Below are 23,177 nucleotides of genomic sequence, written 5' to 3'. Positions count from 1 at the left end.
ATTTTAAATTAATCAGAGAGGTTTAGTGTGTTCAGAACAATGTTCATTGCTTTTAGAAAAAGGGAACAGTAATTTACTTTGTGTGATCTCCATAACAAGAGACATGGTTATGAAATTTCACCAACTTTAAAAAAATATGTTTCCAAAGATTTTAGGTATAACAAGGATTTTGTCTTACTAAGGTACTGATTTTGCTGGAGGGTTCTTTTAAAACTAGTTTGTCGGCTAGTCAGAAGTAAAGAAAGGGAACTCTTTGTCCAGCTATCTGGAAGGGAAGGACTGTTGTCCCTTTAAGGGCTCTCTTCAGTGAGGAGTGGGGAGAGAGGTGGTGAAGGGATGGACAGAAAGGACAGGAAGACTTGGAAGCACTTTTTTTTTAACTATAGTAATTAAAATGTGTATTTTAGATAAGGGAGGTCTTTTGAAGGATTTATTTAAAAAACTATGTGTGAAGATCCACCCATCTAAGGCTAAAGATGATTGTGCATCTAAAACTCTATGCAAGCATTTTTTAGAAATGTGATTTTATAATCTTCACCAGCTCACTAATGAAATATTTTTAAAGCAAATTTTAAACTAAGGTCCTGTAGACTGACATGTTCTGTGTAAATATTACATTAATGCACAACTGTTTTTGTCAGTAAAGTCAGAAACTGACAGTATAAAAATTTATTTGGGCATAAGCTTTCGTGGACATCTGATGAAATGGGTTCTAGTCCACAAAAGCTTATGCCCAAATAATTTGTTAGTCTTTGAGGTGACACAAGGACTCTCCTTGTTTTTGCTGATACAGACTAACAGGACTACCACTCTGAAACCTGTCAGTATATACCTTGGGGTTGGCAAATGCCTGTTAAATGGCTTTATTACCCCTTGAATGTCTCTTTAACAGTTTCAATGTTGTGCTAATAGGTCTGGCAGGCTGGAGGTTTTTTCACTTTTAACTACTAGATTCCCTCCCAAGGAAGACTCACCAGGCTAGAGCAGCCATCTGTGGGAGCCTGCAGGAAGGGTCAGAACAGGGATAGGAAAACAAGAGGGTGGACACTAAGACCCAGTGGTGCCCCAAATTTTCAGGTGCCCTACGCAGCTGCCTATGTTGCCTATGCCTAAGGACGGCCCTGGGGGCTCAACTTTCTGGTTGCTCTTAGGAGACAGTGTCGGCCAGGATGCAGCCAGAGCACATGCTCCAGGAGATGGGAGGGGAGTGAATGAGGGGACATGCTGGTGCAGAAAGTACGGGACCAGGGAGAGCACCATGCTCCACAGCCATGGAGCAAACCAGCCCCCTTCTGGAGGAAGGGAAGCCCTAGGAGCTGGTGGGGAGGTGAGCACAGTGCTGAGACCCCCACACGACTGTGACAGCAGGGGAGAAGCCTCCCTCGAGAGGTCTGTCTACACTAGAGCTGGGAACATGGCCCCCAACCTGGGCAGGCAGACTCACGCTGGCTCTGCTCCAAGTAACATGCTAAGAATAGTAGTGTGGACAGTGCGGTGCGGGTGGCGGCTCGGGCTAGCCCCCTGCATCCAAGCCCGTCCACCCCCTGGGCCTGAGCTTCCACCCTCGCTGCCACGACCGCGTGGCTATTTTTAGAGCACTTGCCTGAGCGGAGCTAGTGCGAGTCTGTCTCCCCAGCTGCAGCCTGGACAGAGCCTTAGATCCCCAGCGAATCCGCCAGGGCCCTCGCGTGCTGGACCAGTGCAGCCCAGGGACGGTGGCTCACCATTGCTGCAGAGGCAGCAGGGCGCTAACCGCTTGCACGCATCCCCCCGGCCTCACCCCATGCTGCCCTGTAAGCCCTGGCCTCCCAGTGACTCGCCCCTAACCCTCTCCTCTCCTCCTGCAGCGTCCCCATGAGGAAGTCAAAAACAAGCTCCCCGCCCCCAAGCTCCCCTGTCCCGGCTGCCATGGATCTGTAACCACTGGCCAGGTGAGAGGTAGCCTCAGCGGGGAACAGCACGATGCAACCCAGGGGCCCCAGGGAGGGCAGGACTCTGAGCCGGGGACGCCTTCCTGCTCTGTTCCTCTTCCTTCAAACACAACTAACTTGATGCAGTTGGTCAGGGAATGCAGGACAGGAGAGGGAGGGCAGAGCGAAGGGGGGACGGTACCTGCTGTTGCCACTGTCCACAGAGGCTCGGAAAGTCCCGTCACAGCCCCCACCTCCAGCTGGGACATGCGGGGAGATGCCCTGGGGTGAGAGCTCTGGGGAAACGCGCTGCAGAGCTGCGATTGCTCTGCTCTCCCTGCCACCTATCACTGACCCGCCTGCTGCAGAGAGACAGCGACGGAGTCCCGGCTGGCAAGGAGGCGTTTGCTCAGCCCTGCCCGGCTGTCAGGGTGAAGAGAAGAGCTGCTGGGGCTGTATTGCTCCTTCGCTAGTGCTGTCTGGGCTCAATGCACACTAGGGACAATAACGACTGAATCCTCCAAGCCCCCTTGCAGGAAGCGGGTCAGAACTATCGCCTTAGACAGATGGGGAAACTGAGGCACAGAGAGCTTAACGGGCACCTGGTGAGTCCATGATGGAGCCAAGATTAGCAGTCAGGAGTGCCTGGTTCCTCAGCCATCGGCTGATTGTCAGAGCACCCTGCCCGCACTCTGCTCCTCTGCCTGAAGGGTGGTGGTCGTGTGTGCCAGGCCTGGCTAGCTCCTCTGGGATCCCTTGCCACCCTGTCCTATGGCGGCAAGGAGCAGCAGGCGGAGAGGACGCTGTAGGTGACCCCTCTCTGTCTCGTGCAGGAGGGGCGCTCTGCTGAGGGGATCCTGAGCCCCAGGACCAGGAGAGAAGACGAAAGGCCCACGGTGGCGAAGCGCAAAGCCAAGCAGAGAGCAAGAGACGGACTGTACTGTGCTGGCTGCTATTCCGGCCTCACGCTGCGGAGCCAGACGCCCCCCTTGAGAGAGGCGGCGGATGGAGGATCAAGCAGAGATTAGCTACTGCACCCACCTGAGGCGGAGTCCTTCCAGGCCTCACCTCCCTTGTGTAGCTAGGCAGCAGCCCAGGCTGGAGTCTGGTAGCCACCCATCCCCTCCATGCCCCTGAGATCAGTTACACGGAATCTGGATCCCAACCCCCCCTTCACCCTCCAGCCAGTACAAACACCCCCTGCTTCTCCTGCTGTAGGGCTGGGATGGATCCAAGGCCCCTTTCTCTGCATCCTGCAAACCCACAACCCCACCCGCCCCTGCCTCGTTCCCTGTAACAGCACAGACAAGGGGAGCGTGGCCGCCAGGGGACCAGAACGGCCTGTCCCATGGTGCCCTCTGGCCTCGCAAGCCGCTGTGCAGAGGCAGATAGATAGCAATGAAATGAAAGCTCCGTAGAAAGGGCTGAACTCCCAAGGGTGTACGTGGGTCCAGCTCTGCTGCGCTGAGTGGAACTGCGCCCGTTTATACCTGCGGGGAACGTGAGCTAAGAGTGCAAATAAACACAAATACACTCGCTCTGTGTGACCTGCTCCTGTTGGCAGGGCTGGGCCTTGAGTAAGTACTGCACGACTGCCCAGGGCTTCGCCGGCCCCTTTTCTTCAGCTCATTTACTCCTGGTGTCCTCTGCTGAGGAGAGGGGGCCAGAGAGCTCCGTGCTGCATGAGCCAATGGAGGAGGGGTCACATAGCCGCTTTAATTTACAGATACATGCTGTGGAGACCACAGCTCCCAGCATGCAATGCTCCTCCTCGAGCTGCATGGCCTAGCTGAACACCCTCGCACTCAGCACCGCCGTTCTGGTGGCCCCACAGCCCCATACACAGTGGGAGATTTGGTCTCAGCTCGTGGTGCCGTATTACAGACCCACCATGACAGCTGGCTCTAGGGCCTGGCTGTGCCATGGGGACCCTCTGCTCTGACGGTGGCTCTGTAGCCAGGGCTGACGCATGCTGTTATCTGGTGCAGAGGGGGGTGATTTGCAGTGTCGCTGCCTGTGCAGCACCTATTCTTTGCATAAAGAGAGGAATTTAATTAGCTCTTTAATGAGCTGAAAATCCGAAAGGCCTCCTGTGAAAAGTGGAAACATGGACAAATTGCAAAGGAGGAGTACAAAAGAACAGCGCAAGCACATAGGGACAGAATCAGAAAAGCAAAGGCACAAAATGCGAGTTACACTAGCAAGGGAGATGAAAGGAACTTGAAGTGGTTCTATAAGTACATGCGCAGCAAGAGGAAGAGAAAGGAAAGTTTAGACCCACTGCTTAGTGGGGAGGGAGAGCTGGTAATGGATGACACCAAGAAGACTGAGGTGTTTAATGCCTCTTTTGTTTCTGTTGTCACTAAAAAGGTAAATTGTAGCCAGATACTTAACACAATTAATATTAACAAGAGGGAAGGAATGAAAACCAAAACAGGGAAAGCACAAGTGAAAGACTATTTAGATAAATTGGATGTATTCAAGTCAGCAGGGCCTGATGAAATTTACCCCAGGTTATTTCAGGAACTAGCTGAAACCGTCTTGGAACCATTAGCGATTATCTTTGACAACTCATGGAGGATGGGTGAGAGCCCAGAGAACTGGAGAACAAACATGGTATCTCTCATTAAAAAGGGAACAAATTGGCCCCGGGGGATTATAGACCAGGCAGCCTAAAACGTCAATATCTGGAAAGATACTGGAACAAATGATTAACCAATCAGCTTGTGAGCACCTGGAGGATAACGAGGTTACAGGGAATAGCCAGCAGGGGTTTGTCAAGAACAAATCATGCCTGACCAACCGAATTTCCTTCTGTGACAGTTTACTGGCCGAGCTGCGGGGAAGCAGTAGATGTGGAGGTCTTGGTTCTCACCTTCTGCTGGCAGGGCCTGTGTGGCGATGAGAACTCTGTTAAAGGCCCTGTATCCTACTGGTTCCTCTCAAAAGAGCTGAGCTGAGGATGACGAACAGTGGATGGTGCAGAGCTGAGGTGGTGACTTTGAGGTGCCAGACAGCACAGAGGTGGCGTGAACACACGCCCTGGTGCAGAGGCAGCTTGGGCTGAAGCTGCACAGAGCAGCAGCCTCCCCAGGAGACTCCAGTGCAGGCCCCTCTACCCAGTCATTAAAGCTGAAACTGCCCCAGCTGGGTCTGGTGGTAAAGCCCCTGGAGCTGCCCAGGCAACAGGGACCTGCCAGAGCCCTGGGGCTTCCTCACTGCAGGACAAGAAGCTGTGAGTGGGGGAGCTGGGGGAGCGGAAGGGGCCAGGATGCACCAGCTGCTCACAACTGCCAGAGGAAACCGGAGGCTGGAACTATTGCTGAAGTGCCCCAGGAGGTTGACATCTTACCTAACATTATAAATTCATTACTTGCTGGTTTTCCCAAGTTTCTATTCTCCCCCTCCTCATTCCCCTCCCCAATCATATTCTCTTTGTTTAAACCCCCGGACTCAGTACCTGCAAATGGGGAAGTATTGGCCACCCAGGGCACCCAGGGTGGGGGCTGTAGTTTCCTAGATTTCCAGGTGGGGGCTCGCACTGGTGTTGGGGATGGATGCAGAAGAAAGCGAAGCACAGAAGGGAGAGGGGATTTTGGGAGTGTGCGCAGGGGCTGCAGAGAGGTGGAAGAGGCAGAGGGGGAATGTGGAGGAGAGGAGGTAGAGGTAACTCTGGTTGCTTTGCATTGCTCCAGTGATGTAAAACAAGTAAGCTGGCACCCTCCTTGCACTGTTCTGCACTGCTCTGGCATGGCACTCCAGCGACTGTGACCATAAAAGTTAAAAATCAAAATAAAAATTACTTACAAATGATCGTAGTAAAAGAATAACAAAGATATTTGGGGGGGGGGGAGTAAAACCAGCCCCAACAGGTATTTATCTGACCTGTTCTCCAGTGATTAGTATTTCACAACCTCCCTTGGAAGCCTGTTCCAGAGTTTAACTACCCTTATAGTCAGAAAGTTTTTCCTAATATCGAATCTAAATCTCCACTGCTGGAGATTAAGCCCTTTGCTGCTTCTCCTACCTTTAGTGTAGAAAGAGAAAAATTGATCACTCTGCTCTTTGTAGCAGCCCTTAACATAGCTGATGACTGTTATCTTTCATTTTGATCAAAAATGCTGAACTTTTCATTCAGTGAAAGTTTTGATAGTTCAACTCTTTTAACCGGATTTAGGCTGAAAATAAAAGGTGGAGTCGTGTGTGCAATATCGAGGAAGTTCAACACCCCACAAGTGTACCCCAAAGCCATTCAGCAGCCCCACCCCACCATCCTATCCTGGCATCCTCTCCTGGGCAGTGCTCTGTCTGGGGTATGGTGCAGTGCTGGGTTGATGGCTACTAAACTGAAAATGACACCAGAGAGCCCCGCACCAGTGTCCCAGTGCTGATGAATCAGTTCTCTGCTGGGAGAGACTCGCTGAGTTCCTGCCCGGCATCAGACGGCATGATGGACCATGGCTGATGTATCCCCATGGCACAGAGCCATGAGATGGGAGTGAGGAGCTGAGAACAGGCATGCTCGATGCATGGCGCAGGCACTCCAGCACCGATACAGGAGGCTCACAGAGGTGTGAGCTGCTCCATTCCTATTGATAGATGTTCCCATCCCCTCCTGTTTTAGCCACTAGAGAGTGTGTCTGGTTTGTTTTACTGTAGCCTTTCCTCTCTCTTTCACTCTTACCTGAAATCGCTCACGGATCTGTTCGTTAATACATGTGCCCTCGTTTCATTGCAAAACCCTCTGAGTGCTGCATGCTAAGCTACCGGGTAAACCCCCCTCAGCTCACTCGCAGGCTGTGTGGCCACTGGCTCTCTGACATAGTCAACTTGATAACTGCTGAGACATCCAGGGATGGGGACTGGACAGTTCTGGGGGGACGAGACTTGGAGCGGAAGAACTGTTGGTGTCGCTCTGCGAGGAGTAACTGGGCTGGCCTACGCCAGGGTGAGGGCACTGGGCTGTGAGCAGCATGGACGCACCCAGGGTTACAGGGCAGGGGTGACACAACCCTCATTGGACTGGGTGAACCCCAGAGCATCTCCCTGTCACTGGAGGTGTGTAAGAACAGGTCAGACAAACCCCAGACAGGGATGGTCTACGACCAGGTTACCTTGGCTCTGCCTCAGCGCAGACAGGGCCGGCTTTAGGAAGTGCGGGGCCCAATTCGAACACTTTCGGCGGGGCCCTGGCAGGGATGACTTAAAAAGAAAAAAGTGTAAAAAAAAGCCTTCCATTTCTTCCATGTATTATTTACTTTCCATAACTATACAAATAATAAAATTGTATATTATGTACATTGCATCACATATGCTGCTGATTGGTTATTAATGACTGCTGTTTCACATGCATAGGTCCATGCCACTCCCTGGGGGTGTGCACATGTGTGGGTCCCAGCTGCTCCCTGCCCCCCTCATTGAAGCAGGTGTGCAGGTTACTGCCCTGGGAACTGCAGGGCAGCAGTGGACATGGGGCTGGTTCGAGGCAGGGCAGGGGCTGACTGGAGGTAGGGTCTGGCTGCAGGCAGGGCAAGGGGTGAGGGGCTGGCTGGAGACAGGGGAGTGTGGGGCAGGCTGGCTTCAGGCAGGGCCACAGGGGGGTGCAGCAGGGGTTGGCAGGGCTGGAGACAGGAGTATGGGACTGGCTGGCTTCAGATAGGGGGGTGCAGCAGGGATTGGCTGGAGACAGGGCAGGGTGGGCAGAGCAGGGCTGGTGCGGGCAGGGGTGTGTGTCAGGGGTTGGCTGGAGACAGGGCAGGGGGTTTGGCAGGGACTGGCTGTGGGCAGTGGGTGCAGAGCTGGCTGCAGGCAGTGGGGGGCGGGGCTGGTGCGGGCAGGGCAGGGGGTGCAGCAGAGGCAGATGGAGCCCCGGCCCTTTAGAAAGCCCCCAAGCCCCCCGCTATCCCAGGGCTTTGGGGGCTATTTAAAGGGCCCGGGACTCCCCTGCTTCTACCCCGCCCCGGACCTTTTAAATAGCCGTGGGAGCCATGGGGAATGCATGAGGGCGGAGGGGCTCTGGCGGCTATTTAAAGGACCAGGGTGGCAGAGGCAGCTGGAGCCCTGGCCCTTTAAATAGGCCCCAGAGCCCCCTGCTACCCCAGGGCTCTGAGGGCTATCTAAAGGGCCTGGAGCTCCACCTGGGGTCACGGGGCTTGTCGCGCTCCGGCCAGAGCTCCAGCCAGGAGAGCGGGGCCGCGGGGCTCGTCGCGCTCCGGCCAGAGCTCCAGCCAGGAGAACAGGGCCGTGGGGCTCGTCATGCTCCAGCCAGAGCTCCAGCCAGGAGAGCAGGGCTGTGGGGCTCGTCACGCTCCGGTCAGAGCTCCAGCCAGGAGAGCGGGGCCGCGGGGCTTGTCGCGCTCCGGCCAGAGCTCCAGCCGGGAGAGCAGGGCCGCGGGGCTTGCAGCGCTCCGGCCAGAGCTCCAGCCAGGAGAGCGAACAGCGGGGTTTGCGGCGCTCGGGCCAGAGCTCCAGCTGAGAGAGCTGGGGCTGTGGGGCAGCCATGCTCCCGCCGGCGCTTTGGTCAGGGGAACGGGGCTATGGAAGACCCTGGAGCAGACCGCAGCCGGGGTAAGTAAAAAAATTTAAAAGGCACCTAAAGCACGGGGCCCTCTAAGGCGCGGGGCCCGATTCCCAGGAATAGGGCGAATCGGCCTAAAGCTGGCCCTGAGAGCAGAGGCAGGACTGATGACCCCTCGAGGGCTCTTCCCTCCCGCTGTTTCTGTGATGCTGTGAATCAGTCTCCCCTTAACAAGGACGTGCCAGCGTGAACACTGCCAGCCTGCGCTGTAGCTGTGAATTTCCTAGCGGGGGTGACGGGGGAAGCCAGACAAGAACCCCAGAGCTGCAATCAGAGTACACAATGTTCTGTAACAACAATAATGCAAACCCGAGAGGGAGATCGGTACCATGGGAGAGAGGAAAAACACACTCCCGGCTGGGAGCTATGGGCCGATCAGAGCCAGAGAAGGTCAGAGGGGCAGGAGGAAATTCCATGGCTCTCCAGACCTGGAGGGAAAGCACTGCCCTGCTACGGGCTCCAGTGTCAGAGCCGGGGCTCAGCTTGTTCTCAGGAATAGGATGTTGACACAATGGCAGTTTGGCCTGGGAAAGAATGCAGCCCACCAGGATTTGCCCTCATGGTTCCCTGCCCCTGTCTTTTGATAGTCCCCAGGGACCCATCAGTATGTCATGGAGTCTCTTCTCAAGCCAGCTTCTGCTGGTTGCTCTGGTGACCTGGCCCAGAAATCCCATCACAGAGTCAAAGTGTTTAAAGCCAGCGGGGACCCCTAGATCATCCAATCTGATCTCCTGCATACCACAGGCCACCCTCACCCACCAGCACCTGCATGCTGAGTCCAAGGCATTGCAGCCTCAGGAGACTAGACTGTTACGTGCCACAGGCAGAGAATAGGAGGGGCCGAGGTGCACCAGTGCCCGAGGTCCTGCCACGGCGAAATGATGAGGTGAGATATACCCAGATAATGCAGGCAAGTGACCCGCACCCACATGCTGCAGAGGAAGGTGAAAATGCCCAAGGTCACTGACAGTCTGACCTGGGGAAAAATTCCTGAACCTGCATATGCTTGCAAGAGACTGGATAGACCCATAAGAACCAGGCCCATCCGCTGATCTCAGTGGGGCTGGAACCCTCACTCAACGCCTGGCCAAGAGGTGTGTTCAGTGCTCTGCCTGGCCAGGCTGTGCTGCGGGGGCTGGGGATGGGTGTTACCGGGGAGAGCGGGTAACAGCAGCCCCTAGCACTGCAGCTCTGATGGCATCAGGCTAACAGTGCACCTGGGGCTCCCTGGCTCCCATGGCCTTTCTGCAGGTCCCTCCTCAGCACAGGGCGTGTGGCAGGCAATGACCCAGCTGTAACCCCCTCTCCTGGCATGGGACAGATGGAGGGGAGCGAGGAGCAGCCAGAGAGGGGATGATGGTGCCACCCAGCCACTGAAACACAAGACAGGTGCAATCAAACCCGCCGACCCCAGCTACTGCCTGCAACGTGCTCCCAGAGAGCGAGCAGCCGCAGGGGGAGGAGGAACGCCGGGATGAAATGGGGAAGCAGAGGAGAATACACTGATTTCTCTCCATGTTCTCCCCTGCAAGGGCCCCAGTGCTGGGCTCAATTCGCTGGGCAATAGAGATGTAAGCAGGGTCTGAATGAATGCTTCCCTGACAGCTAGCTGGGAGGGGAGAGACTTGGGTGTGTTTATGTGTAACCCTCTGTGCATCTAGGGGTTCCTTTTCAATAACAATGCAACCGGCTTGAGCCCCCATCCAGTGACCTGGGACAATTACACACCACCCCCTGGGTGCCTCTAAGAGGCCACACTTCCCCTCTCACAAGAACAGAGTTTGAGTGCAGCAAAAGCCCTTTAATAAAGGAGGGAAACAATGCAGCATTACTTGTTGGGGAAATACCACAAACGGGATTCATAAATGTAACTCATGAGCAAAGAAAGACGTCCAGCAACCCAAAAGTCCCATTAATGTGCCCGTCCTTTCCCTGCACCTCACTCACAGCTGCTGTCCTTGGATCAATCAGACTTAGAGTTCCAAGGTGCATCTGCAGACCTGGACTGAATGGGGGGATAAGAAGACACCTTACGCACTCCACTCCCCAGGTACTCACTCGCTGTGACGACACCCGCTGGCTATGCCTCTCCACCAGCTGTCCACACCATGTTTTCAGAGCCCCGCACTTATCACAGCTCTCAGTGATTTCAGCTCTTAGTGCGGGAGCCTCACTGCTGATGCACACTGGGAAGTCTCTTGCATCAGAGATACTGTCCCAAAGCAGGTCTACTATTTAGACCAAGAGTGGGCAAACTTTTTGGCCGAAGGGCCACATCTGGGTATGGAAATTGTATAGCCTGGCCATGAATGCTCGTGAAATTGGGGGTTGGGGTGTAGGCTCTGGGGTGGGGCCAGAAATTAGGAGCTCAGGGTGTGGGAAGGGGCTCCAGACTGGGGCAGGGAGTTGGGGTTGGGGGGGGTGAGGGCTCTTGGGTGGGGCTGGGAATGAGAGGTTGGAAGTGCAGAAGGGTGCTCTGGGTTGGGACCGAGGGGTTCAGAGGACAGGGAGAGGATCAGGGCTAGGGCAGGTGGCCAGGGTGCAGGAGGGGGTCAGGGGTGCAGGCTCCAGGTGGCGCTTACCTTAAGCAGCTCCAGGAAGCAGCAGCATGTCCCCCCTCCGGCTCCTACGCAGAGGGGCAGCCAGGGGGCTCCACACGCTGCCCCATCCACGGGTGCCAGCCCTGCAGCTCCCGTTGGCCACAGGGGGGACATACCACTGCTTCCAGGAGCCACGTAGAGTCACGGCCCCGAGCATGTATGTCCTGGACCCTGCTCCGCAGCAGGAGCTTGAGGACCATAGCTTGTCCACCCCTGCTTTAGACCTAGACGTCAGTGGCCACCCCCATCTCTTTGGGAAGGCATTGCCTTCATTACCCACCGCCCATGGCCAGGTAGTTGGATACAGCTTCTAGGTTGCCATCTAATTACTAAAACATCTGCGTGTTAAAAAACAGGAACAGTTCTGTTAGCTGCTTTCAGGTAAATCTGCAGCTTTGGAGCAAGTAATTCAGACCCTGGATCACCTTCGCCACTGAACCCAGCCTGTGGTCTTTCTGTCTGAGTAACATGGAGGTCTGCGGAATGAACATGCCACACAGTCTGCTAGTGCCGCTGCCATCAGAGCTCCAAGAACAGAAGCCACGTTGCAGCAGCAGTGACATGCCCCAGCACTTCACAACAATATATAAACTTGGGCCCAGATTTTCAGAGGCACTTAGGCGCCCAACTCCCATTGACTTCAATGGGCGTTAGGTGTCTAAATATCGTTGAAGGAGCTGTGCCTTGGTTAGTAGATCCAGTACAAACTCTTCTGTGATATCACTGGCTACTGGAGACTTTTTATATAACAGATTTGAGCTCAGCACCAGGCTTGCCAATCGTCATCCAAGCTAAAATCCTTGCAGCAATGCTGCATTGATGCCACCAAGATGGTACATCACAAGCAAAAGGGAGCCCTGTACAAGGACTGGCAGCAAGTACACGTTGATACAATCGCCACTTTCCATATCTGCTTCTTCAAGAAACCCTTTTTCTTCATCGCTATGGAGGTGTTTGGCAGGGTCAGTAAATATAAGCTTCTCTAATGAACATACAATTCCTCTTCTAATGGTCCCTCCAAGAGATGGAAGCCATATTTACTCAATATCTGGGTGGAGAGAAGGCAAATCTGTAGAGAAACCACACAGCCTTTGAAAATTCTGTCCACGCTGGAGGCTCTGGGTTGATTATTTTAAGTAATGTAGAAAAATGAACCTGCTTCAGAGCAGAGAAAGTAAAATTTCTTCCCTATCTTCTGAACTGCTCAGGCAGGGTTGATCTGGTGGGATGGGCAATGCTCAGAAGAAATGATAATTAATAGGATATCTCCTGGAAGTCTCAAGCTATTGTTCCTCAGATCTAGGCAGGCCCATTCATGCTACATTTGTTACATTAACCCATTAAAAAGTTTAATTTCAGCAATAGAGAAAAATAACATCTAGCACCGAGGGCCCCACCTTTCTGTGTCTATCACATTTCAGTACGGATGACACTTTCAAAGAAAGAAAAAAACAGCATCCGCCCTCTCTCTAGAAAGTCTGTAGTCCACAAGACAGCTATGTATAAAAGTATCAGAAGGGTAGCCGTGTTAGTCTGGATCTGTAAAAGCAGCAAAGAATCCCGTGGCACCTTATAGACTAACAGACGTTTTGGAGCATGAGCTTTCGTGGGTGAATACCCACTTCGTCAGATGCATGTAGTGGAAATTTCCAGGGGCAGGTATATATATGCAAGCAAGCTAGAGATAATGAGGTTAGTTCAATCAGGGAGGATGAGGCCCTGTTCTAGCAGTTGAGGTGTGAAAACCAAGGGAGGAGAAACTGGTTCTGTAGTTGGTAAGCCATTCACAGTCTTTGTTTAATCCTGAGCTGATGGTGTCAAATTTGCAGATGAACTGAAGCTCAGCAGTTTCTCTTTGAAGTCTGGTCCTGAAGTTTTTTTGCTGCAGGATGGACACCTTAAGGTCTGCGATAGCGTGGCCAGGGAGGTTGAAGTGTTCTCCTACAGGTTTCTGTATATTGCCATTCCTAATATCTGATTTGTGTCCATTTATCCTTTTCCGTAGAGACTGTCCAGTTTGGCTGATGTACATAGCAGAGGGGCATTGCTGGCATATGATGGCGTATATTACATTGGTGGATGTGCAGGTGAATGAACCAGTGATGGTGTGGCTGATCTGGTTAGGTCCTGTGATGGTGTCGCTGGTGTAGATATGTGGGCAGAGCTGGCATCGAGGTTTGTTGCATGGATTGGTTCCTGAGCTAGAGTTACTATGGTGTGGTGTGCAGTTACTGGTGAGGATATGTTTCAGGTTGGCAGGTTGTCTGTGGTTGAGGACTGGCCTGCCACCCAAGGCCTTTGAAAGTGTGAGCTCGTTGTCCAGGATGGGTTGTAGATCCCTGATGATGCGTTGGAGGGGTTTTAGCTGGGGACTGTATGTGATGGCCAATGGAGTCCTGCTGGTTTCTTTCTTGGGTTTGTCTTGCAGTAGGAGGCTTCTGAGTACACGTCTGGCTCTGTTGATCTGTTTCCTTATTTTCTCGTGCAGGTATTGTAGTTTTGAGAATGAGTTTGGAGACTCTCATTAATAACCAAACTTCCATACAAACGGACTTCACTAAAATAAGACAGGAGATCTACATTACTCACTTCACCTCTCTACAAAGGAAAAAGGACTGTAAGCTGTCTAAACTCCTACCTGCCACATGGGGCCACAACCGTGGTACCCCCAACCCACCCAGCAATATCGTCAATCTATCCAACTATACACTCAGCCCAGAAGAAAAGTCTGTCCTATCTCGGGGACTCTCTTTCTGCCCTGCCACCTCCACGATACAGTTCTGCGGCGATCTGGAAGCCTACTTTCACCATCTCTGACTCAAAGAATACTTTCAGGACAACACTGAACAGCGCACTGATACACGGGTGCCCTCCCACCAACAGCACAAGAAGAAGAACTCCACATGGACTCCTCCTGAAGGTCGAAATGACAGTCTGGACCTATACATTGAATGCTTCCGCTGACGTGCACAGGCAGAAATTGTGGAAAAACAACATCGCTTGCCTCATAACCTAAATCGTGCAGAACGCAATGTCATCCACAGCCTCAGAAACCACCCTGACATTATCATCAAAGAGGCTGATAAAGGAGGTGCTGTTGTCGTCATGAACAGGTCAGACTACCAAAAGGAGGCTGCCAGACAGCTGTCCAATACCAAATTCTACAGGCCACTTCCCTCAGATCCCACTGAGGAATACACTAACAAACTGCACCATCTACTCAGGACACTCCCTACACTAACTCTGGAACAAATCAACATACCCTCAGAGCCCCAACCAGGGTTATTCTATCTACTACCCAAGATCCACAAACCTGGAAATCCTGGACGCCCCATTATCTCGGGCATTGGCACTCTCACTGAAGGACTGTCTGGATATGTGGACTCTCTACTTAGACCCTATGCCACCAGCACTCCCAGCTATCTCCGTGACACCACTGATTTCCTGAGGAAACTACCATGCATTGGTGACCTTCCAGAAAACACCATCCTAGCCACCATGGATATACAGGCTTTCCACACAAACATCCCACACACAGATGGAATACAAGCTGTCAGGAACAGTATCCCTGATGATGCGACAGCACTACTGGCTGCTGAGCTCTGTGCCTTTATCCTCACACACACCTATTTTGAATTTGATGACAATATATATCTCCAGATCAGTGGCACCGCTATGGGCACCCACATGGCCCCACAATATGCCAATATTTTTATGGCCGACCTGGAACAATGCTTCCTCAGCTCTCGTCCACTCATGCCCCTTCTCTACCTACGCTACATTGATGACATCTTCATCATCTGGGCCCATGGGAAGGAGACTGGAAAAATTCCACCACGATTTCAATAGCTTCCACCCCACTATCAACCTCAGCCTGGACCAATCTACACAGGAGGTCCACTTTCTTGACACCACGGTGCAAATAAGTCATGGTTACATTAACACCACCCTATACCGAAAACCTACAGACCGCTATGCCTACCTTCATGCCTCCAGCTTCCATTCCGGGCACTTCACACGATCCATTGTCTACAGCCAAGCACTGAGGTACAACCGCATCTGCTCTAACCCCTCAGACAGAGACCAACACCTACAAAATCTCCACCAAGCATTCTCAAAACTACAATACCTGCACGAGGAAATAAGGAAACAGATCAACAGAGCCAGACGTGTACCCAGAAGCCTCCTACTGCAAGACAAACCCAAGAAAGAAACCAAACAGGACTCCACTGGCCATCACATACAGCCCCCAGCTAAAACCCCTCCAATGCATCATCAGGGATTTACAACCCATCCTGGACAACGACCCCACACTTTCAAAGGCCTTGGGTGGCAGGCCAGTCCTCAACCACAGACAACCTGCCAACCTGAAACATATTCTCACCAGTAACTGCACACCGCACCATAGTAACTCTAGCTCAGGAACCAATCCATGCAACAAACCTCGATGCCAGCTCTGCCCACATATCTACACCAGCGACACCATCACAGGACCTAACCAGATCAGCCACACCATCACTGGTTCATTCACCTGCACATCCACCAATGTAATATACGCCATCATATGCCAGCAATGCCCCTCTGCTATGTACATCGGCCAAACTGGACAGTCTCTACGGAAAAGGATAAATGGACACAAATCAGATATTAGGAATGGCAATATACAGAAACCTGTAGGAGAACACTTTAACCTCCCTGGCCATGCTATCGCAGACCTTAAGGTGTCCATCCTGCAGCAAAACAACTTCAGGACCAGACTTCAAAGAGAAACTGCTGAGCTTCTGTTCATCTGCAAATTTGACACCATCAGCTCAGGATTAAACAAAGACTGTGAATGGCTTGCCAACTACAGAATCAGTTTCTCCTCCCTTGGTTTTCACACCTGAACTGCTAGAACAGGGCCTCATCCTCTCTGATTGAACTAACCTCGTTATCTCTAGCTTGCCTGCATATACCTGCCCCTGGAAATTTCCACTACATGCATCTGACGACGTGGATATTCACCCACGAAAGCTCATGCTCCAAAACGTCTGTTAGTTTATAAGGTGCCACAGGATTGTTTGCTGCTTATGTATAAAAGTCTAACTGTGTAGAAACTATATTTTATATAAGCAGCAAAGAATCCTGTGGCACCTTATAGACTAACAGAGGTTTTGGAGCATGAGCTTTCGTGGGTGAATACCCACTTCCTCAGATGCATGTAGTGGAAATTTCCAGGGGCAGGTATATGCAGGCAAGCTAGAGATAACGAGGTTAGTTCAATCAGAGAGGATGAGGCCCTGTTCTAGCAGTTCAGGTGTGAAAACCAAGGGAGGAGAAACTGGTTCTGTAGTTGGCAAGCCATTCACAGTCTTTGTTTAATCCTGAGCTGATGGTGTCAAATTTGCAGATGAACAGAAGCTCAGCAGTTTCTCTTTTCTATATTTTATATAGAAATATTCTCTCTTATAGACAGGGTAGGTCATTAGCAAAGATCAGCACTTCCAATTCAGATGAACAGCACGCCCCTTTAAATGTGATGAGTTAGAATTTAGCCTGCCCAGCCAACTGATTAAAAGTTGACGCCAACTTATTACATCTATAGCCATTTTATTTAACAGAGGAATACAGTTGGCTTTATGTAAATCTTTCATGGCCATGTTAAAAGTTATTCTGAGCTTAAGACTGATGTTATTTTACCTGTTTGAGCTTCCTTTGTTTTCCCTTCCTGCTTGATGACTTTGGTTACTGCATTAAATGCAAATCAATGCAAGTATATATTCCTTTGTTTAGGACAGACCTGTTTGCAGACTTCTGCCTGGGCAGGGCTGACTGTCCGTTAATAGCATCATACAAGGAAATCTTATAACTTCACAATGTTGCCACACATTTTTTCAGGACAATACCAACCAGCAAATTATGAGTTTTGAAATGATACCTTTGTGACACTCTGTCCCTCAAAGTAGCACTGTGGAGCCTCCATATTCACCACTGTGATATAACTATATGTTTGGTACAATGGATGCCTTTGTGAGGTCTCGTGAAATCTTGACATGTTGAACATTATCCTGTTGGATTGTATGTTCTATCATCATATGTGACGTTATGAAGTATTGCGATATGTGCTACTGAAATATGTTATAAGGTTGGAAGATGCCCACAGCCAGCCTTTCCATAGGGACAAAGGAGCAGCCATCACTGGTCAGACAGATGCTAATGTCTCATCAAGAAGAATCCAGTATCCCAGAGACTTCTCAAAGACTGCACATACGCAATGGAGACTGCCTGACCAATGGGGACTGCCTGGCCCCCACATCGCAAAAATGATATTTCTAGCAGCTGGAAAAAGGTCTAAAAAGAGAAACAGTGACATCATCACTAAGCCTGTTCCCCTCCACCTCCGTCCCCCGCCCTCATCTCAACACCTCGGAGATCTTCTAGAAGACAAAGTTTTTGAACGGGGTAAGATTGGTCCCAGGCTGGAAGGGAGTTCAGTTCAGTCTGTGTATTGAGGAACAGCGAGCAGCCTGTAATGTCTGTTAGGGAATTCAGCCCCTTGTTACGATTTGGGGAATTTGGCTACGTACAATTTATGAACTGTGTTTGATATTGGGGATTATCTATGTCAGACTGCAAACTACATTTCTATTGTCAGGCTGGTCTGCCTTCCTGCTGTCTTTTTACCACCATCTTGGACTAAAAATTCCTGGGAGTGGCACAGGGCTATCAGTGGAAGGTTATTAAATATTGATGATTGTCCATTTCAATGGCACATCCTTGGACAAACAGATTGTGATGGGGAGCTCCATACGCTTTATGAAAATATGCTTATGATATGAATATGTCATAACTGAGAGATGCTTTATGCAAGATGGCTTATGTAACAGATCATTGGAAAGGTTTCAGAGTGGTAGCTATGTTAGTCTGTATCAGCAAAAACAATAAGGAATCCTTGTGGCACCTTAGAGACCAACAAATTAATCTGGGCATAAGCTTTCGTGGGCTAAAACACACTTCGTCAGATGCATGGAGTGGAAAATACAGTAGGCAGATACAGTAGGAAAGCTTGTGATTTACTCAATATGGTTATCCTGTTTGTATGCATGTATCATGTTTGTAGATGAAGTTAGGTATATTGACCCGTGTATCTGTATTGCATATTCCACTGCTTTGGGTCACTCCCATTGCTGGCACTTCAGGGACTATAATGGAAAAGCCAGCAGTGTTGATGGCCCATCAGCAAGAGACAATGAACGGTGAAAGAGCTTAACCTTTCTGTGAACGTGTGGGTCAGCCTGTGAAAAATGGCTACAGAAGCCCTACAGAGACATGTGACCATGTCACCTGATATTGGAACCCATCCTGAATTCTCTATTTTTCCATGAGAAGCTGGATGTGTGTGTCAAACCATGAAACAAAGGACTCCCGCCTTATGCAAATCCTACTGAAGGGTGGGGAGTGAGGTAATCCAGGTGGTCAGTTCTTCCTGGCTACCCCATCCAAGATGAGTGCTGGAAACAACTCAGGCTCCACTACAAAGATCAAAGCGCTCCCGTGGCAGAGCATTGATCTTCTTGTGTGGTCACCCCCGAGCACTTGGGAGAGAGCTCTCCCAGTGCTCCTGTAATCCATCCCCATGAGGGAAATAGCTACCTGTGCTGGAAGTGTGGCTCCCCGGGCTCGGAGCCTATCCACACTGGTACTTTACAGTGCTCAAACTTGCTGCACTTGGGGGCGAGGGTGTTTTTTCACACCCCTGAGTGAGCAAGTTACTGTGCTGTGGCTTGCCAGTGTTGACAAGCTCTAAGACTGAACTGGGGGAAGGGACTGGGTCCAGGCTGGAAGGGCGTCTGGCCTGTGAAGATTATTAGAACCACATTTATTATAAAAACAACAGGGAGTCCTTATGGCACCTTAGAGATTAACACATTTATTTGGGCATAAGCTTTCGTGGGCTAGAACTGAGTTTTAGCCTACAAAAGCTTATGCTCAAATAAATTGTTAGTCTCTAAGGTATCACAAGGACTCTTCATTGTTTTTGCTGATACAGATTAACACGGCTACCTCTCTGAAACCTTTAGGGTAAGATCTTACATGTATCTAGTGTCTTTAGTGCATCTAGCTTAGATCTCAAGCTTTATGTTATTGTCTTAGTAACCTGCTTTGTTCTGTTTGCTTCCTCTTTGAGCACTTAAAATACCTTTTCTTAGTTAATAAAATTATTTTTGGTTTATAATATAATCCAGTTTATGTAATTTCTAATGGGGGGGCAAAGAGGCCATGTATATCTTCTTTCACATTGAGGAAGGAGGCGAGAGTCATTTAAATTTGAGTTTGTACCCCGGGGGGGGTGAAATTTGGGTGCTGGAGTAAACCCCAGATCTGTTCTCAGTGTCTGTACTTCTGCAGCTGGGAGCAGCCCTGCCTGGGTACTTTGCTGGAGGGGGCTGGAGGGCCTGGTTCAGCAAGGCCAGGTAATAGGGGCCCAAGCTGGCAGAGAAGGGAAGCTCAGTGGTGTCTAAACACCTCCGATGAAATCCCAGGGGTCTGGATCCATCACACAGGTAGCTACCACCCAGGGCACGCCAGTCTTTCAAGCGTGAACTTCAGACTTAGACTGGCTTGCTCCGGGTGGTAGTTATCTGTGTGATGGGGGAGGGTGGTAACTAAGCAACAGATCACTACATGCATCCGACGAAGTGGGTATTTACCCATTAAAGCTCATGCTTCAAAACGTCTGTTAGTCTATAAGGTGTCACAGGACTCTTTGCTGCTTTTACAGATCACTTAGTGTGTGTGTTTGTGTGTGTGTGTGTGTGTGGCTTTGATCACCTAATTATGCTGATCAGAGAGTCACTTGGCAAGGGGGCTGAAGGTTGTGAAAGAAAGTCTCTCTCAATGGCCATTTGAAAGAGAAGAGACTTGAGAGACTTCCTGGTCCAGAGGAGAAGCCACGTGCAGGAGGAGAGGAAGGATCCTGGACTCCTTAGAGGACTCTGGTCTAAGCCCAAAATTTCTCCAGAGTTCTGAGGAAGCTGAGGCAGGGAAGTGTGTATAGATGTGTTTATTACTTTGTCTACATCTGTGTAGTTCTTGTGCTAGATACAGTAAAGAGAGATGGGGTTTTGGGAACCCTTACAAAGCCTGTGTCGCTTTGCTGTCGACTATCGTGTTCTTGGAGAGGTGACCTGTAAACACTGAGCACCCACAAGGCTGGAGCTCTGGGAAGGGTGCACTGAAGTTACTGGGAATATGAGGGGTGGGGTGGGGCAGCACCGGTGCTGGGTGCCTGGACAGCTGGGCCATGTGGTCCCATTTCTGTCTAGGGGTAACAGACAGTGTGTTAGAGAGGCAAAGAAAGAGAGAGCTGCAGCCTACCCAGACTGTGGGATGCTTAAGAGCACATGGGCCCAGTGTGTCAGGACACAAACAGCAGCAGCCTCCTGAGTCTCCAGGAGAGGAAGTTTTTCCAGAGCTCTATTGAACTAGTCCTGTCCAAAGAGGAACTGCCTGAGAGGCTTCATTCAGCCATCGTAAAACATCATCAGTTTCTGTTGCATTTTCTAATGCAAAAAGTATTGCACCGTATAATGGGTGGGGAGAGAGAGAGAGCGCGTGCTACCTAAGAGTGGGAGCCACAAAAGCCAGTATGCTTGGCAGGGAGCCCCCTGAGCTAACCGATGGGAGATGCTGATGTAGCCTTTTATTTGATTTGAAGTGAATTTAGTAATGGGCTATTACATCACCCTGGGTTCAGCTCTGATTGCCACAGCGTCAAGCTCAACAGAGTGGCAATCACCTCTGCTACCTGCTTCAGATTTAGAGCCTCTGGGAACCCATGAAGACCATGGAGGGTGACACACACATTCACAAGTACCATGTCTAGTCTGTATTACAAGTTTTATTAGAGTCACAAGCAAGGTTACAGTTCCCCAAGCATATCGAAATCCCAAGCGTACCCATCCACAAGTTATAAATACAGTCATACTCACATCCTTAAAGATAGTCTTAGCACTTGATAGATTCCTCGCCCATTGAACATCAGTAGAGGAATGGTTCCTGCTGGAGTTTTACCTATGGGAGCCCTCTTTTATATTGTAATTTGGACTACGAAAAAGGTGTCAACCTCTTTTTCCTTTTCTGTATTTCTGCACCCCATGAATATTGAAGTGCCCTGTTTTCATAGGTTGTTTGTAGTTCTTATTTTCATTCGCATCTACACACAACGTGTACCCTGCAGTGAGGACATGTGTTGGAAAAGATGTTACAACAAGGTATCTCGTGATCTCAAACAGTACGTTTTGGTCAATTTTTCGCAACATCACCTGTAGGCACATCTTTCCAGTAGTCTTGTGGCATAGGGTCTGTGACACTACACCCCATATTTGTCATAGTAATATGATTATGACTTAATTATGATGCAATCTGTATAAGATGGGTCATGTAGGGTGTCACTGGAAAAGTTATGGTTTGCTGAATATAAGTATACTCTTTGTATGCATATATCATGTTTGTATCTGAAGTTATGAATATTGGCTCTGTATCTGTATTTCACATGTAGTCACACCTGGGTGACACCCACTAGGCAAGATGCTTCCAGTTTAAATAGCTGGTGGTGAAGGGCCCGTGCAGAGTAATGACCCATTAGGGAAAACAATAGGCCTTAGGAGAAGCTTATCCCCCAGCCGGTGAGCCTTCCTGAGGACACTCCAGACACCTGTGGGTAATGTCTGCTATGACTCAGTAAGGTCTGCAAGGGCATGTGACCAGGCCACATGACACGAAACTCCATCTTGAATGCCTGTATTTTTCCACAGACTGAGCTGGGAACTTTTAGAGAACAAAAGGTTCCCGCTATACGTTAAAGCTCTATAAAATAGGAAGTGACATCATCTGTTTTTCTTCACTCCCCCACAACTAAACATTTGCGAAAAACTCCAGAGGAAAAGGCCTTGGAATGGGGGTGTGGATCCCAAGCTGCAAAACAAGTGCAGCTTGTACCTGAAGAATCTGCCGGCCTGCTTGTATCATCAGCCAGGGCGAGGAATTGCTAATTCAAATCCTATCCTTCTAGTATGTTAAGCTTAATTTGTGTTTTTGTTTATTTGCTAAGTAATCTGCTTTGAGCTGTTTGCTATAACTTATAATCACTTAAAATCTATCTTCTTGTAGTTAATAAACTTGTTTTATGCTTTATCTAAACCTGTAAGTCTGGAGTGAAGTGCTTGGAGTGCATGGCCAGGCTGCATGGAGACTCCTATCTCGGCCAGCAATTCAAACCTGGGCGTTCCTCTCCTAGAGTAAGGCGGCTTGGCGCCTAAGCCACGTTTTGTGAGAATGAGTTAGGTATGTGCCACATTTTGCACAAAACTGCTGGGGGGAGGTGAGAGGGAAGACTTCCTTATATCCTTTAGCCCACTGGTTAGGGGACCCACTCAGGATGTGGGAGACTCCAAGCTCCACAAAAGCAAGTTGTCAGTGTGGAATCGTCATTGAAGAGGGGTGTTTCTAGTGAGGTTCCAGAGGGGATTGTTTCTAGGACTGACACTATTTAATATTTTTAGCAATGATCTGGAAGTAAATATAAAATCACTGCTGATAAAATCTGCAGATGACAAACACTGGCAAAGTGGTACATAATGATGAGGCCAGGGAAGATGTACAGAGAGATCTGAATTGTTGGAGAGCTGGTCCCAATCAAACAAAATGTGTTTTCATAGGGCCAAATGCAAAGCTGTGCTACCAGGCGCAGAGAATGCAGTGCCTACCTACAGAACGGGGGACTGTATCCTGGAAAGCTGTGACCCCGAAAAGGATTTGGGTGTTGTAACAGCCCTGGTCAAGCTGCCCCTGCTGGACGCTTACCAGGTTCTTCATTTGGATCCCGCACACTGGACCCCTGGGTTTTTAAGCTTCCTCAATCTGAACAGGGTCAAAGCACTAATTCTAGCTGTGGGTTTCTGTCTAATGCCCCCTTCTGAGAGCTGAGACTCTGCAAATCCAACTACATAGGCCCTTAGACTAGTACTGTACTGGCTCCCCCAGACACCAGTGGCTTAAGCACACTCTTTCCCAGAGCTCCAGCCTTGTGAGTTCTCTGGTTTACAGGTA

At 50.2% G+C, this 23,177-nt stretch overlaps 2 protein-coding genes across 10 annotated transcripts in view; one reads left to right on the top strand and one right to left on the bottom strand.

Annotated features, from left to right (window-relative positions):
• Positions 1–5,665, top strand: part of LOC127045881 (translation initiation factor IF-2-like) — a 34,807-nt gene extending 29,142 nt beyond the window's left edge. For 8 of the 9 annotated variants that reach the window (XM_050942675.1, XM_050942673.1, XM_050942669.1 and 5 more), the window contains 2 exons: positions 1,848–1,931; positions 2,744–5,665. In XM_050942675.1, coding sequence (XP_050798632.1) covers positions 1,848–1,931; positions 2,744–2,938 — 279 coding nt within the window. In that variant the 3' untranslated portion in view covers positions 2,939–5,665. The remainder of the gene's footprint in view (positions 1–1,847; positions 1,932–2,743) is intronic. The other variant, XM_050942668.1, reaches the window with a different exon arrangement.
• A 6,873-nt stretch (positions 5,666–12,538) lies between these two features.
• LOC127045874 (uncharacterized) overlaps positions 12,539–23,177 on the bottom strand; it is a 243,380-nt gene continuing 232,741 nt past the window's right edge. The window contains exon 2 of the mRNA XM_050942644.1: positions 12,539–12,656. The gene's annotated coding sequence lies outside the window, so the exon portion shown is untranslated. The remainder of the gene's footprint in view (positions 12,657–23,177) is intronic.

This window comes from Gopherus flavomarginatus, chromosome 2 (assembly GCF_025201925.1).
Source record: "Gopherus flavomarginatus isolate rGopFla2 chromosome 2, rGopFla2.mat.asm, whole genome shotgun sequence".
NCBI lineage: Eukaryota > Metazoa > Chordata > Testudines > Testudinidae > Gopherus > Gopherus flavomarginatus.
Note: the sequence above shows the minus strand (reverse complement) of the source record. Positions and strands in the feature narration are given on the sequence as shown.